Here is a 17,434-nt window from a genome sequence, read left to right on the forward strand (position 1 = left end):
TCAGTCGCAATATACTGTGTTCGATAAGCAGCTTGGGCTAGTAGAAAGAGCACGAGCCTGGGAGTCGAGAGGACCTGGGTTCTAATCTCAGCTCTGCTACTTACCGGCTGTGCGACCTTGAGCAAGTTACTTCGCTTCTCTGTGCCTCAGTTTCCTCATGCAAAAAATGAGGATTCAATACGTGTCCTCCTTCCTACTTAGACGGCGAGCCCTATGTGGGACAAGGACTACACCCGACCTGATTATTCTGTATCTACTCTAATAAGTGCCTAACAAAAACCACAATTATTATTTTTAATTACTATTATTATTCAGAACATTGCACTTAATGGGCACTTGGAGGACATATGGAAGAAATCTAGAATGGGATCTGAGTCTTTGTGGAATCAGATGGATTCAATGACAGAAACAGCCTAGCTTTACTGTAGTCCTCATAGGCTTTGAATTCTCAGAGTCACAGCTCATCAATGAACTGGGGAATCCAACTTGGATGAGGAGTCTACGGCCCAAGAGCTGTGCAGTGGGGGCTCGTCCTGGTTCATATTTTCATTCAGGAATCGGAAGCCGCATCTGCTTGGGCTCCAATTAAAACCAAGCGGTGAACGAGGCGAGAGGATGCTCGCAGGTGGGGCCCAGTTTTACGGGTGGGACTCCGAATGACGTCAACGCTCAGAAAAATGATAGTGGGGGGATGGTTTCTAGGCAGGGTAATTAGGTTAAGGAAGAAACTCAGATGACACATATACTGTCTGGGAGAGGACAGGCTTTGAATGAGACTGCCTGACCGAGAAAGATCTGTGGGGCAAAGAGGGTTGAGTCCCTGCTCTTTGCTACTCTTTCTTTCCAATCTTTCCGACAATATACAGCTGCTCAAGGAAATGGGCAACCAGACCAGGGATGAATAAACAGGAAGGGATAAGTCACCTCACCTCAGGCCTGTAGTAAAGAATAGCATTTCAGTTTCTCTCCACAACCTCAGAATGACAGGGAGCTTGGAAGGGGTCCAGTGGAGAGCAAGGAAAATGATTAAAGAGTTCGGAAACAGGTCCTGTGAAGAAAGGCTACAGGAATTGAGGTTATATTTAGCCTGGAATTAGGGGGCGGTGGGAAGAAAGAAAGAGAGAGAGAAAGAAAGAGAAGGCCTAGTCTCCTTCCCTTTTAGACTGTGAAACCTGTATGGGAAAGGGACTGTGTCCAACCCAATCCTCTTGAGTCTACCCCAGTGCTCGACACAATCTTCGGGACACAGTGAGCACTTCAAAAATGCCAGTATTACTACTATTAAACAAATAATAATAATAATGGTACTTGTTAAGCACTTACTATACACCGAGCACTATTCTAAGCACTGGGGTAGTGAGAAGCAGCGTGGCTCAGTGGAAAGAGCCCGGGCTTTGGAATCAGAGGTCATGGGTTCGAAACCCAGATCTGCCACTTGTCAGCTGTGTGACTGTGGGCAAGTCACTTAACTTCTCTGTGCCTCAGTTCCCTCATCTGTAAAATGGGGATGAAGACTGTGAGCCCCACGTGGGACAACTTGATTCCCCTGTGTCTACCCCAGCGCTTAGAACAGTGCTCTGCACATAGTAAGCGCTTAACAAATACCAACATTATTATCCAAGATAACCAGTTCGGACACAGTCCCTGCGCAATATGGGGCTCACAGTTCCAGGGGAGGAATTATTATGAAGGCTGAGAGGAGACTCAATTACAGTGCTTCATCATAGGACGCTTGTATGAAACTTCAACAGATGGTGGTTGTGGGCAATTCCTCACAGTCCCTGGGACCGGGATAAAGGGGCCCACTGAGTCTCAACTGGAGCGGAAGGGATTGCGGAAGAATGACTGGGACCAGTACTAGGAGAAGCCACAGAATTTCCCACTTTGGAAAGCTCAAGGAATGGTATCCACCACTTCCTTTCTGAGGTGGTTTAAAAACCAACCTCCTGGGAAGCGGGGATGGCTACGGGGTCAGAGATCACTGGAGAGCCTTTCCGACCCTCAGAGTCTATGACTAAAATGAATACTAATGTAAGAGAAGTGTACATTACTAATGTAACGTAACGTAAGACCTGAACCATGAAATATCAGACGGCTGGTTCTTCGCAATCAAGTCTTGCTTCCGTTTTGACACACATCTCACCCTGCAGCTCCTGAAACAACTTCTAAAATTCAAGCTTTGAGAAAAAGAAGCTCAATCGTTTCAGCTTTGGAAATTTCCTGGAGAGTCTTGATTTAAGAAAAAATTGATTTTTCTAGTTCCTGTGCCCAAAATGCTATAAACTGTGGCACAAACATCAGGAAATCTCGCTTGCTTCTCTGGAGTTCATATGGGCTTCTGCCTACTATCTCCCAGCACCTTCACTTCATTCCTTGATTGCCATCTCATCTATCTCCCAAATGACCCGTCGCCTATATCCTGCCTTTGGCCTGGAACTCCTTCCCCCTTCATATCCAAGATACCACCACTCTCCCCACCTTCAAGCCTTATTAAAATCCCATCTCTTCCAAGAGGCCTTCCCCAACGAAGCCCTCATTTCCCCTATTCCCTTCTCCCTTCAGTGTCACTTTTGTATCTTTATTTACCCCACTCTCAGCTACATAGCACTTATGTACACATCCGCCATTTCTTTTCATGTCTGTCTCCCCCTCTAGACTGTAAGCACTTTGCAGGCAGGGAAAATAACTACCAACTCTGTTATATTGTGCTGTCCCCAGCTCCTAAAACAGTGCCCTGTACACAGTAAGCACTCAAATACAATTGATTGATTCGGCCTCTTTTCTTGACTACTGTCCCGAGCACCTCTCCCTTCAGTCGTTTTCTTTATGTTTCCCATAGCCCATCTGCCCTGCCCTTGGGTACAAAGCTCACCCTACCGCTGCCCTTCCTCCATCAGCCTCCACCTCCTTCATTCTCCTTTCTGGGAAATCAAAAAGCCTCCCCTCCCAGGGGTTGAATTTCTACCTTAGGCACCGTTTCCTAACCATCCAAACTCTCTGGGACCCTTTTCCTTCCTGCTTCATTCTCATCCACCCAAGCTTCCTCTTAGATCCCTCCTTCCTTTGGCAGTCCTTCTGATTTGACTGTGCAACGACCGATAATCATTATCATCATCAATCATCAGTAGCATTTATTAAGTTCTTAATGTGTGCAGAGCACTCTACTGAAAGCACTCTTTAAAGCACTTACCCTCCCCGCTGCTTTCCTAGCACAACCCAGCCTGCACACTTTGCTCTTCTAAGGCCAACCTAGTAGATAGTAGCCTACTGGCTACAGCACGAGTCAGGGAGTCAGAGGGCCTTGCTACTTGTCTGCTGTGTGAACTTGGGCAAGTCAGCTGTGAAATGGGGATTAAGACTGTGAGCCTCATGTGGAACAAGGACTGTGTACAACCCAATTTGCTATCTCCATCCCAGAGCTTACCTCAGTGCCAGGCACATAGTAAGTGCTTCACAAATGACACTTTTATTATCATCATCATCATCAACTATCTTGGCGCTGATCTCAAACCAACGTCCATTCTCTGGTCTGGAACATCCTCTCTCTTCATATTTGACACACGATCACTCTCCCCACCTTCAGAATCTTATTAAAATCACATCTCTTCGAAGAGGCCATCCCCGACTAAGCCCTCATTTTCCTTACTCCTTCCCTTTTGCACCTTTTTTTCCTCCCACCCCCAGGTCCAGAGCACTCGCGTCCATATCCGTAATTTATTTATATTAATGTCTGTCTCCCTTTCTAGATCCTAAGTTCTTGTGGGCAGGGAATATGTCTACCAACTCTGTTATAGTGCACTCTCCCACTTAAGTGATCAATAAATACAACTGATTGACTACTAAGAGCTTGGGAGAGCACAATACAATAGAGTTGGTAGACACATTTCCTGCCCACAGGGAGCTTACAGTTTAGAGACAATCTCCTCAGCAAAAGGGAAGAGAGCAGAGAAAAGCTCCTGCTTGGAGCACTAGCAGCAGCTTATCTCCTGGTTTTTAGGGACTCTTTGTCTACAGGGTGTAAGGGGGACTTCTTCTCCCCCTTTCTCGTCCTGCTGAGCAGCATCCGGGGCTGAACCCCAGCAGAAATAGCTTCAGGGATGTGCTCCCTCACTCTGCCCTCTTCTATCCCACCCCGCCACCACCGATGAAGAATTTATCCACTCCTCCCCGTCCCGAAGCCTCCTCCTGAGGAAGGCCCGGGAGATCAGGACAACGACAAGAGTCTGGAAGTCCACGCACTCACTTTCTACTGTCGCGCCTTCATTCGGGTTTGAGTATCCTTCCCCCTTTTGCTTGATCCTCCGGATGATGCCTCCATCTTCAAACAGATCCTCTCCTTTGAAATCGAGGAGCTCGATCTGGAAAGGATACAGAAGATGACCTGAGAAAGGGCCGAACGGAGTGACTACTCACCTGGGTTGAAGGCAGGTCAGCCCAAGTCTCCAGATACCGGGCATCTTAACATCCGTCCCCTGTGCCTTTTCTCTGTCTGAGCACGTTGTGCCCGTTTGGACTCAGAAGGGGCGACGCAGTGAGAATCGCCGGCCCTGGCTCTGCTGAGCTCCAACGCCGAGGCGGCAGGAAGCCTTACGAAAACGGCCCAGCGGGCAATAGTCCAGGCATGCTACCTCGTGGAAAGAGCACGGGCCTGGGAGTCAGAGGATGTGGGCTCTAACCCTGGCTTTCCACATGTGCTGCTGTGTGACCTTGGACAAGTCACTTAAGTTCTAAGTGTCTCAGTCACTTCATCTGTAGAATGGGGATTAAGATTGCAAGCCCCATGTGGAACAGGAACTGTGTCCAACCTAATTACCTTGTATCTACCCCAGTGCTTAGAACAGTGCTTGGCACATAGTAAGCGCTTAAATACCACAATTATTATCATTATTATTATTACCACATCTCAGGACAGAACTGTCAGGAGATGGGTGGAGTGATCTAGGGGGAAGAATTCATATCTTGGTATTTTATTGCTTCCCCCAACCTGTAATTTATTTTAGGGCCGGCCTCCCCCGCTCGACTTTAACTTCTTTGCGGGCGGGGATCGTTTCGACTAACTCCACTGTGCGCTCCCAAGCGCTCAACACAGTGCTCTGCAAGGAGCAAGCGCTCAATAAGTACTACTGACTGCACACAGAACTAGGCATCAGGAGACTTGATTTCTAGTCCTGGCTTTCTATCTATCTGCTGGGTGACCTTGGGAAAACCCCTTCACCCCTCTGGGCCTTGGTTTCCTCTTTGGTAAAATAGGGATAAAATACCTCCTCTCCCTACTTCTTCTTCTAATAATAATAATAATAATAACAATAATATAATAGCAATAATCATGATAGCATTTGTTAAACACTTATTATGTGCCAAGCACTGTGTTAAGTGCTAGGGAAGATACAATACATGTAGTTGGGACACAGCCCCCGTCCCATATGGGGCTCACAGTCTAAGAAGTAGGGCGAGCCGGAGTCTTAGACCCATTTTATAGGTGAGGAAAATGAGGAAAAGAGAGGTAAAGTGACTGGTCCAAGGTCATACGGCAAGCCAGTGCAGAACTGGAACTAGAACCCAAGTCTCCTGGTTACCAGTCTCATGCTCTTTCCATTTGAGCGTGCCCCTGGCTCTCCAAGGCTTCACAGCATTTGATATTAAGGGGTTATTTCCCCACTTTTGTTTAGGGTATTTGTTAAGTGCTTACTAAGTGCCAAGCACACTGTTCAAAGCACTAGGATAAATACAAGTTTATGAGGGGGACACAGTCCCTGTCCCACATGGGGCTCACAGTCTAAAGAGGAGGAAGTAGGATTTAACCCCTATTTTCCAGTTGGGGAAAGCGAAGTACAGAGAAGTGAAGTGACTTGCCCATGGTCACCCGGCATGCAATGGGCAGAGGCAGAATTGGAACTCAGGCCCTCTGACTCCCAGGCCATGCTCTTTCCACTAGGTCATGCCGCTTCCCACGCCGCTTGCCACTGGAGGTTGGCATTATACTTTCCTCCATTCCATAGCAGTTTTGCCAAGGGAGTATGCACACTTGGGCTGAAAGCCACTGCTCCCTGCCAATTTTCCCTGAAGGGGTTAAGGCTCCGGCACTAAAGGATTTTTATCCTGTGAAAACACGGTATGAGTTGGCTCTGATGAATCAGAAACTACCGCCCACCCACGGATGGTAAAAACACTCATTTCTACTTTATCTCCTGGGTCACTTGATCCAGAACCTTCCTGCAGAGCAGCACTTTAGTTTCAAGGCCTGCGTGCTCTGCCTCTCCGCTTTGTTGGGGTCCGGCCTTTCTAGGCCGGGACCCTGTTTCTCAGGAACCGCTGGTCCCGGGAGTCAGTGGGAAACAATTCGAGATCCTCCGTTTCAAAAACAATCCAGTTAGATTGGATCTCCTCAGGGCGAGCTCGGGTCCTCTCCCCTTCCTGCTGTTTCCAAACGGGTGGCCTAATGGATAGAGCCCCTGGGAGGCACAAGGACCTGGGTTCTAATCCTGACTTGGCAACTTGTCTGCTGTGTGACTTTGTGCAAGTCACTTCATCTCTCTGTGCCTCAGTTACCTCACCTATAAAATGGGGATCAAGACTGTGAGCCCCATTTGGGACAGGGGCTGGGCCTAACCTGATTAACTGGTATCCACCTCAGTGCTTAGAACAGCGCATGGCACATGGTAAGCACTTAACAACTACCATTATCATTATTATTATTATTATTTTCTGGGCCACTGTTCTCTCATCTGTAAAATGGGGATTAAGACTGTGAGCCCCATGTGGGACAGGGACTGATTCCAACCTGATTAACTGGCACCTATCCCAGTGCTTAGTACAGTTCCTGGCACATAGTAAGTGCTAAAGAAATCCTCTCCCCACCCCCTCAAAAAAAAAAATAGGTGTGGGTGCTCCGCCTGGGGGCTGAAAGGGAAACCGACCGCACGGGGCTCACTTGCCTCAAAGAAGAGAGTCGCGTTGGATGGGATCTTGGGGATGCTGCCAGCTGCCCCGTAGGCATACTCGGGCTTACAGAGTAACTGGCAGATCTCTCCCTTCTTCATGGTGGCCACGCCAATGTCCCAGGCCTTGATGACCTGGCCTGAGAGAAAGGAAAGGGGGTTGAGGGCCTCGATTTCTGGGAACCCCCCCGGGTTTTCACACCCTGGACCCCGAGAGCGGCGCGAGGAGCCGAGACCATGAGATTCCCACTCCGTGCCCAGGGAAGGCCGTTCGCTCGAGTTCAGAATTGCCTCGCGGTGGGGGCGGGGAGGAGGGAGGAGGGAACGGGTGCAGGTGCGGGTTAGCTGGTTTGTCCGGAACGTTCCCGGCTTGGACAGGATGAAAAAAGGAAAGTACAGAAAGTCCCCAGACACCCACAACACTGGGAATGTCTACATCCACCTCGAGTAGTTAAAACAGCAACAAGTGGGAGGGGCTGGCTGGCCCGGGGTCAACATGACACAGCCAAGACCACCTCTCTTTTTCTGGCCCTTGATCCCGGAGACTGTTCTTTGGCCACGGCTCTATGGTTCCAGCCCTGCCCAACTTCCATCTCCAGCTCCCCTTGCAAGAGGTCTGGGGTCTCCTGGGGGAGGGGACGGGGACCAGATCCCTCCCCGCCCCCCCGCCCCCCACCGTGGAAGCCCAGCCCTGTTCCTCACAGGGCAGGGGGAGTCCACCGCCTGCCAGTCCAGGGTAACCCGACTCCTGGGGCCCCTGGAGTCTTCACCCTCCTGCAGGAGCTTCAGCCAAGCCCCCGTCAATCAATCAATCAATGGTACTAAGCACTTACTGTGTGCAGAGCACTGTACTGAGTGCTGGGAAGAGAGAACTCTCCTTGGAACAGAGTTGGTACAGACACAAGCTACCGCTTCCTTCCCAACTTCTGGAATGCTGGGAAGTTTGTGGCAGTTTGGGCCTGCCTGGGGCTATGGGGACCTGAAGAGACAAGACTGAGAGCTGTCCCTAAGGGGACTATTAGGAATCATTATTTTTAGTTGTTGTCCCTGATTTCTCTGAATTTGTTTTCTACTTTTCTTTTTTATCCTAGGTGTCTGTACTCCCCATTCTCTCTCTCCCTCCTACTTTGGCTCCATCAGCCCATTGCGGGCCAGAGATTGGGCCTCAATCAATGTCCACCTATTTTTTTTTTTAAAAAAAAAGGTATTTGTTTAGTGCTTACTATGTTCCAGACACTGTACTAGGCGCTGGGGTAGATAGAAGCTAATCAGACCCCTATCCCACTTGGGGCTGACAGTAGTAATCCCCATTTTACAGATGAGGTAACTGAAGCCCAGAGGAGAGAAGTGACTTGCCCAAATTATACGGCAGGCAGGTGGCGGAACTGGTTTTAGAACCCAGATCCTCCTGACTCTCAGGCCTGTGCTCTAGCCACTAGGCCACGCTGCTCCTCAGCACGGGATCTCTTCCCCAGCAATCACGGCACCACTATCCTTCCGGTCTCACAAGCCCGTAACCTTGGCATTATCCTTGACTCCTCTCTCTCGTTCCACCCACGTACTGAAGCCATCATTAAATCATGTCAGTTCCGCCTTTACGATATCGCCAAAATCCGCCCCTTCCTCTGCCATCACATTAACGCAAAAACTGATCCTATCCTGCCTTGATTATTGGATCGGCTTCCTTGCTGACTTCCCTGCCTCCTGTCTCTTCCTACTCCAGCCCACATTCATTCATTCATTCATTCGATAGTATTTATTGAGAGCTTACTATGTGCAGAGCACTGTACTAAGCGCTTGGAATGTACAAATCGGTAACAGAGAGAGACAGTCCCTGCCCTTTGACGGGCTTACAGTCTAATCGGGGGAGACAGACAAGAACAACAGCAATAAGTAGAATCAAGGGGATGAACATCTCATTAAAACAATAGCAAATAAAGAGAATCAAGGTGATGTACAGCTCGTTAACAAAATAAATAGGGTAATGAAAATACATACAGTTGAGCAGATGAGTACAGTGCGGAGGGGAAGGGAGATGGGGAGGAGCAGAGGGAAAGGGGGAAAATCCATTCTGCTGCCCGAATCACTTTCCTTCAGAAATGGTCATACCTGTTTCCCCACTCCTCAAGAAACTTCAGTGGCTGCCCATCAAACAAAAACTCCTCACCTTTGGCTTTAAAGCATTTAAACATCTTGCCCCCTCCTTCCTCACTTTGCTACTCTCCTACTCCAACCCAGCCCACACTTTGTTCCTCATTCATTCATTCATTCAATAGTATTTATTGAGCGCTTACTATGTGCAGAGCACTGTACTAAGCGCTACTGTGCCTCAATCTCATCCATCTCGCCGTCAACCCCTCGCCCACATCTTACTAGCCACTAGCAGAGAGAAACTCCATCCTAAGTGGGACCAATGGGCTTGGCTTCAGAGACGAGGCCAGAGACAAGGAGAAGCAGCATGACTTATTAAAGGCACGTCTCCTCCAAGAAGCCTTCCCTGACTAAGCCCGCCTCTCCTCTTCTTCCACTCTCTCCTTTGCCTCTCTTGTTCCTGCACGGGGAGTCAGAGGACACGGATTCTAATCCCAGCTCTGCCACCTGTGTGCTGTGTGACCTTGGGGAAGACGCTTCATTTCTCTGTGCCTTAGTCACCTCATCTGAATAACGGAGATTTAGACTGTGAGCCCCATGTGGGACAGGGACTGTGTCCACCCTGATTACCTTATATCCACCCCAGTGCTTAGAACAGTCCTTGGGGCATAGTAAGCGCATAACAAATACCATAATTATTAATTATTATTATTATAGCCTGCTGGTTTCTCCTAGTCTGATTATTCCTAGCCTGGCCATAGGTAGGAACTGGGTTTCCATAAAAGGGCCACACTGAGGGCAAAGTTGAGACTAAGGAAGGAAGGAAGCCTAATAACAGGAGGGTGCTTCAAACCCTGCTTCAGATCCTTTACTTCATGGTAACCCACCAGCAAATTATCAGGAGTTGCCTAAACTTGATAAATACTCGCATTTATTACGTGCTGACGGCACTCAAGGTATTCATTCATTCAAATGTATTTATTGAGCGCTTACTATGTGCAAAGCACTGTACTAAGCGCTTGGGAGAATACAATGTAACATCACATCCCTGCCCACAATGAGCTCACAGTCTAGAGGGGGCAACAGACATTAATATAAATACATAAATAAATTAATGAATTACAGATATATACAGATATACACAGATATATACATATATGCTGTGGGGTTGGGAGAATGAACGAAGGAGCAAGTAAGAGCAGTGAAAAAGGGAGTGGGAGAGAGGAGAGGAGGGCTTAGTCAGAGAAAGCTTCTTGGAGGAGACGTGCCTTCAATAAGGTTTTGAAGTTGGGGACAGCAATTACCTTTCTGATATGAAGAGGGATGTTGTACTAAGAAAAAAATAGGAATAATAATAATAATAATAATTGTGATATTTGTTAAGCGATTACTATGGGCCGGTCACTGTTCTAAGAGCTGGGGTAGATAATCAGGTTGGACGCAGTCCCTGTCCCACGTGGGGCTCACAGTCTTAATCCCCATGTTACAAATGAGGGAACTGAGGTAAAATGTCTTGCCCAGGGTCACAGAGCAGACAAGTGGCGGAGCTGGGATTAGAACCCAGGTACTCCTCACTTCCAGGCCCGTTCTCAATCCACTAGGTCACGCTGAGTATGAACGATGCTGGGCAAACCACTGGGGCTAGGAATCCATTCCGCTCTGCAGGCTTTCAGTCCAGAAATCTCAAGACTGAAGCTCCTCCATCATTCCAGATGAGAGAGTCCATCATCATTAGTCTGTCATCATTAGTCTGCCTTTTTTTTTTTATCTTATTTGTTAAACCCTGCTGTGTGTCAAGCACTGCTCTAAGCGCTGGGGTAGATAAAGGTAATCGGGTCGGACGCAGTCCTTGCTCCACAAGGGGTTCACAGCCTAAGTTTTGAATTCTCATTTTATTGTTGAGGAAATTGAGGCACAGAGAAATGAAGTGATATGCCCACAGTCACAAGGCAGGCAAGTGGTGGAGGTGGGATTAGAACACAGGTTCTCGGACTAATAGACCCGTGCTGTTTCCATTAGGCTGTGTTGTTTCTGATTTATTTATTCCCAAGAAAGAGAAAATGTGTGTGGCATAAACTAACCAAAACAAAAGGGCTATCTCTATGACTCTTCTGTTTACTCATGTTATAATTCTTCAGGGAACATCACACTGCCTCCCCTTTGGAGTGGAAACTCCTCGTGAGCAGGCAGAGTGTCTCGCTTATCTGTTATAGTGAAGCAGTTGGGCCTAGTGGAAAGTGCACGGGCCTGCGATTCAGAGGACCTGGGTTCTAAACTCGGCGCCGACACCTGTCTGTTGTGTGACCCTGGGCAATTCACTTACCTTCTCTGGGCCTCAGTTTCCTCATCTGTAAAATGAGGATTGAAGCCAACTCCCTTTACTTCGATTGTGAGCCCCATGTGCGACAGGGACTGTGTCCAATCTGGCTATCTTCTATCTATCCCAGCGGTTACTACGGTGTCTGACAAATAGGTATTTAACGAATGCCATTATACTCTCCCAAACGCTTAGTGCCAGTGTATTGTGCAAAGGTATTCCCCCTCCTTCAACCATTTATGTCCTAAATTATTTCTCTTATGGCTACCATCACCCAGCCTATTTCTCACAATAGTTCTGCTCTCTCCTACCCGACCCAGACCAACCACCCAACCATTCCCATCACCTGACGACCTCATCCCCATCACACGTGATCTCACCCGCTGCCCTTTGCTCCCCTGGGCCGTTGTGTCCTAGGGGACCTGCACAAACTTCCCTCCATCTTGGACCTACTCCTGAGCCACTCAATCCTCCGTTCCCCATCACCAAAACAGGGCTCAATCACAACATACCCCAGCTCCCGCTGCTCTCACCAGAATCAGCGTGGCCTGCTGGAAAGAGCGCAGGCCTAGGAGTCAGAAGACCTGGGTTCTAATCCCGGCTCCTCCACTTGTCTGCTGTTTGACCTTGAGGAAGTCATTTCATTTCTCTGGGTCTCATTTACCTCATCTGTAAAATGGGGATGAAGCCTGTGAGCCCCACGTGGGACAACCTGATTACCTTGTATCTAGCCCAGAGCTTAGGAGAGGGCTTGGCACATAGTAAGCGCTTACCAAATTCCATTTAAAAAAATCAATCATTAATGGATTGAGATTGAGAGCCTGCTGTGAATCGAACCTGGACTAAATGCCTGGGAGGATATGAAAGAAAATGTGGACAGGATCCCTGCCCTCAAGAAACTTACAAATCTAGCATTGAAGGCGGACAGTGATAAATAAAATATAGAATGGAGGAAGAAGGAAAAGGGGATAGGAATATGAGTTTGGGCTTAAGTAATTGAGAATGCAAGAATGGATATCTGCGGTATGAGAGGTAGTAAGTACTTATGTGGGTCAGAACTGCTGAAGTGGCTGCTGGGGGATATAAATGAGAAAATTAAAAATTCATCAGGAAGGTTTTTTTGTTTTGATTTAATGGTATTTGTTAAGCACTTACTATGTTCCAGGCACTGTTCTAAGCACTACAGTACATACAAGCTAATCCACAGTCCATGACCCACATGGAGCTCAGTCTTAATCCTCGTTTTACAGATGAGGGAACTGAGGCACAGAGAAGTTAGGAGATTTGCCCAGAGTCATACAGCAGACAAGTGACGGACCCAGAATTAGAGCCCGGGTCCATGCGCTATCCACTGGACCATGCTGCTTCTCTTGGGGAAGTCTGATTTCAGAAGGGCTCTAAATACGAGAAGGCTGCAGTCTATTGCATTTAAAGGGGAAGCAAGTTCCAGGCAAAGGGGAGGGTGAGAAAAAGAAGTTGGCAGACGGAGAGCGGAGAACAAGGCCCAACGATTAGCCTGAGAAGACAGAGCGGGTGATTTGAGGTGCAATGGGAGAAGAGAGTGGATAAGAGGAAAGAGAGCCAACTGAGCACCTTAAAGCCAATGGTGAGGAGTTTCTGCTTGATGTGGGACGGAATGGATAACTGTGGGAGTTTTTTGATTCATCAGTCATACTTTTTGAGCACTTACGGGGTGCCGAGCACTATACTAAGCACTTGGGAGAGTACACTACAACAGAGTTGGTAGGCATGTTCCCTGCCCACGAGGGTTTACAATCTAGAGGAGAGGAGAGGAAAGGCCCGTTCAGAATGAAGTCTCAGAAACATGATGATTCAGACAGAGTGATGTGTAGATCAGAAATGGGAAAAGCTGGAGGTGGGGAGACCAGGAAGGAGGAGGATGCAAAGTCAAGTCCAGAAAGGCGAGTGCCTGGACAAGCACAGCAGCTGTCTGGAAGAAGAGGCAGGAGAGATGAAAAACGAACAGAACTTAGCAGTGGACTGAACAGTGGAGTTGGGTAGGCTATATCCTCCCAAGTGAATAAATTCCCCGTCTGTGCTCCCACCTCTGATCATGAAGTCCAGCTTTTATGGCATTTACCACAGGGTCAGGGATGGGTGGGGGAGGACAGAGGAGGACCATTCCCAGGGCTACACCTATTAACCCCCACACCTACCTGGGAATTTCCTACCCCCCAAAAAGGGCAGTTCTATTTACCGAGAACTGGGAAGGGCTACTCTGGGAAGGTGAATGAAAACTGAGGCTGGAGGAGAAAAAGCTGATTAAAAAAAGAATGATGTTCTCCGTCTCCTCTGAGGCCGGAACAAAAGGAAATGGATCTTAGATTGGGAGAGATTTAGGTCAGAGAAAAGAAAGAACTCTCCGACAACAAGAGGTTGCTTAGAACTGGAAAGGGGTGGTTGTGAATCCCCTTCCCTAGGGACAGGTGTCTAAAACTAGAATAAAACCTTATCCCTCATGGCACTTATGACCTTAACCTAGAACTTATTTCTATTACTATCTGTCCACATCGTCTAGACGGTAAGCTCTTTGTGGGCTAGGAGCATGTCTTCCAACTCCGGTATACTATACTCTCCCAAGCACTTAGTTCCACGCTTGGCACAGAATAAGCGCTCCATAAATACGATCGACTGATCCTTGCTTGCTTGAAGGCGAGGGTGGACAGGCTAAGAGATAGGCCCCAGACTCTAGGATTTTTCTAATCGCTGAATGTGGGTCCTCGGCAGACCCACACCCAGTTTGGCCTAAACACGGAGCAAGAGAGCCTCTGAAAAGGCAACAAATAGCCTGAGCCAAGGACACGTCAGCCAAGATGATATGAGGCATTCCAGGTGGTGGACATTTTCGGATAAGGGGTGGCTCCAACCCTTTTGGGAAAGGGAATCTATGAGGGTTTCAATCGCACTGGGGTACAGAAGTACAATCAGAACGTCATCCAGAACACAGACTCTAGTAATTCTGCTACTAGATGCGATCCCTCGGGGAGGGAGGCAGAGAGGACTCGTCCGCTCAACTGTATGTATTTTCATTACCCTATTCATTTTGTTAATGAGATGTACATCACCTTGATTCTATTTGCTATTGTTTTAATGAGATGCTCATCCCCTTGATTCTATTTATTGCTATTGTTTTTGTCTGTCCTTCTCCCCCGATTAGACTGTAAGCCCGTCAAAGGGCAGGGACTGTCTCTATCTGTTCCAAGCGCTTAGTAAAGTGGTCTGCACATAGTAAGCGCTCAATAAATACTATTGAATGAATGAATGAATGACTAGAACAGAGCCCTCCCCCTTACCTGCCAGCACACAAGGGCATATCTCTCTCTCGAAACCTGACCATCCGACTTCCTGCTTTGCAAGCTTGCCTCAAATGCCAGAACTGAGTCTGAGAACTCATCCTTCTCAAGAGAGGCAGAGCAAGGAATATTTTGGTGATTGAAGGCATACTTTTCTTTCCATCAATCAATTGGTGGTTCTTCCTGAAAGTCCAAGTGCAAACCACTGTACTAAACTCTTGGGAAAATACAATAGGGGCTTCTTACTCGACAAAGATGTCATTCACCCATGGGGGTGAATCTGAAGATTAAGCTCTGAGAAAAAGGGTTTCCAGTGTGGAGGGTAACTACCAAAAGAATAACCTTGGTTCCAAAATAAACGGAAATCCTCAATATCACATGCTCCCTGACTGAATTATGGGCAGGACAAGTCTTTCTTTCTCCTAACCTGTCAGCGAACTGGAAGGCAAAATGTCACTTGCCTTTGCAGCGATTTAACCTTAAGCCGCAATATTAACTCTAGAGTCAGATCCCATTTTTCCACAGGACCTTTCTTCCAGAATTTCTTTTTATCAGGAAAGTCACCTCTGGAATCACCACTGTGTCTTCTTTATTCTCCAGACCTCCTGAGCACCTTTTGCCCTTGCCCAGAGTTGAAAAAACTGCATCTCCCACTGCTTAAAAGTCTTCCAAGCCAGACAGACAGGCTCAGCAAGAAGGGCATAGCTTCGGGGCACTCCCACCCTCCACATCTCCTTAGGAGATGAGTTTGGACAAAATGTCATTTCTCCAAAAATAAATAAATAAAATGAAATAAAAAATAAGAAGAAGAAAAACTCACTAATCCAGAAAGGACTTGGCCTTAATCCATTCCAAGTGAATGGTATTCACTATACAGAAATCTACTTTGGATTTTCATCCCAACCTCCTTGGAAGAGCTGAATAACCCTTACATTGTCTAAAGTTACCCTCGTGCCATCTCAGCTAAGCCCGAAGTACAAGAATGACCACCTTCATTTGACAGCAAGGAAAACTAAGGCCTAGAAGGTTGAAGTGACCAACTTAGGCCACAGAGTCATCAGGGGGTTGGAGTTAGAGCCTGGATCTATTTCTTTTTTCTCAACTTTCTGCAAAACACAGAAAATCTTTTTCAACAGAATCATCACAGCCTGCAGGGTTTCTATCTCTAATTAACCACAAATTCCTAAATCCCTTTCCAAGAACAAAAAAACCCCAAAAAACTCAAATGCAAAGTTTCAGACTTACTACTCTTGCTGCTTGTCCCAAGTCACCCAGGAAATTATTCAAACAATAGGAACATTTTGGTCTGGAACCACAATGAAAAATGTTTCGAGGGTTTGTTGGTAAGCTCTGTGGCCTTGGACAAGTTGCTTAATTTCTCCAGGCCTTAAGTCACTTCTTCTGCAACTTGGGGAAAATAAATATTTACTGTACTGCTCCAAACGAAGGCATTTCGGTTCTATTTTTAGCACTCCCCCCACAAACCCATCTTGAATCAATGTTTACTGAAAAGACTGTCTCACACAGTACTGCCATCAGCAACGTGCCCTGCCTCTCTCCATCGCTTCGTTCCGGCCGCCCTCCCTGGACTCTTCTACAAACCGTAAGCCAAGCCCTCTTGGAGCAGACCGGTGGGGTCGTAGCTGGTCACATGTAGGTCGGGGAGCACCAGGTCTGGAATGGAATGGCATCGTAAGGGCACCACCCTCGAGGGGGTTCTAGACCCAAGTTTGAAGACCTCATCTAGCTACGAATGTTTCTTAGGATGGACACCTCGCCCCCTTCCCTGCTTCACAGCTGCCGAGGTCCCCTCCCGGGCCCCAGGAAAATGGGCCCTACTTCCGAGCTGCGGGTCTCGGTGGCAGGTGCCAAGGCAGAGGGAGGATGGACGTCGACAAATTTAAAATAATAATAATAATAACGGCATTTTTTAAGTGCTTACTACGTGCTGAGCACTGTTCTAAGTGCTGGGGAAGATACAGGGTAAACATAAAGGTGCCCCACGCCCTTTCGGTAACCAAGAAGGGACCGTCCAGCTGAAACCTGGACCGTCTGGAATAAAACTGGGTGAATGGCCACCCTACAGACCACTGGCCCGCCTGAGCCTGGTATTTTTTTTATGGTATTGGTTAAACGCTTACTATGTGCTAGGCACGGTACTAAGTGCTGGGATACATACAAGGTAATCGTGTTGAACTCAGTCCATGTCCCACAAGGGGTTCACAGTCTTAGAACCCATTTTACAGATGAGTTTGCTGAGGTACACAGACGTTAAATGACTTGTCTCAGGTCACGCAGCAGACAGGGGCAGAGCCGGGACTAGATCCCAGGTCCTTCTGCCTCTCGGGCCTGTGCTCTATCCACTAGCCCACTCTGCTTCCTGGACAATTCTCTCGGACAATGGTGCCAATTTATGCCTACTGCCTCCCCTGTTAGATTGGAAGCTCCTCAGGGGCAGGGACTGCATTTTACTACTTCTTCCCTCAGTGTCCAGTAGAAGGGTCTATCCCTGGAGATGTTTAATAAATATATATTCAGTCGTATTTATTGAGAGCTTACTGTGTGCAGAGTGTATTGTGCTGATTCATTCATTCAATAGTATTTATTGAGCGCTTTCTATGTGCAGAGCACTGTACTAAGCGCTTGGAATGAACAAGTCGGCAACAGATAGAGACGGTCCCTGCCGTTTGACGGGCTTACGGTCTAATCGGGGGAGAGTACAATATAAAGATAAACAGACACGTTCCCTGCCCACAATGAGATTACAATACTGT

The 17,434-nt window shown here is 47.6% G+C and overlaps 1 protein-coding gene and 1 non-coding gene across 4 annotated transcripts in view; both read right to left on the bottom strand.

Moving 5' to 3' along the window:
* Nucleotides 1-17,434, bottom strand: part of FKBP5 (FKBP prolyl isomerase 5) — a 102,325-nt gene that overhangs the window by 36,097 nt on the left and 48,794 nt on the right. For all 3 annotated transcript variants that reach the window (XM_039912765.1, XM_039912764.1, XM_039912766.1), the window contains 2 exons: nt 6,936-7,078; nt 4,244-4,358 (listed from right to left, as the gene is read on the bottom strand). In XM_039912765.1, the coding sequence (XP_039768699.1) occupies nt 4,244-4,358; nt 6,936-7,078 (258 nt within the window). The remainder of the gene's footprint in view (nt 1-4,243; nt 4,359-6,935; nt 7,079-17,434) is intronic.
* Nucleotides 6,971-7,025, bottom strand: MIR7424 (microRNA mir-7424). The gene has a single exon (NR_127411.1). It is a non-coding gene; the product is annotated as a microRNA mir-7424 (primary transcript).

The sequence above is a fragment of the Ornithorhynchus anatinus genome, chromosome 7, assembly GCF_004115215.2.
Source record: "Ornithorhynchus anatinus isolate Pmale09 chromosome 7, mOrnAna1.pri.v4, whole genome shotgun sequence".
Taxonomy (NCBI): Eukaryota; Metazoa; Chordata; class Mammalia; order Monotremata; family Ornithorhynchidae; genus Ornithorhynchus; species Ornithorhynchus anatinus.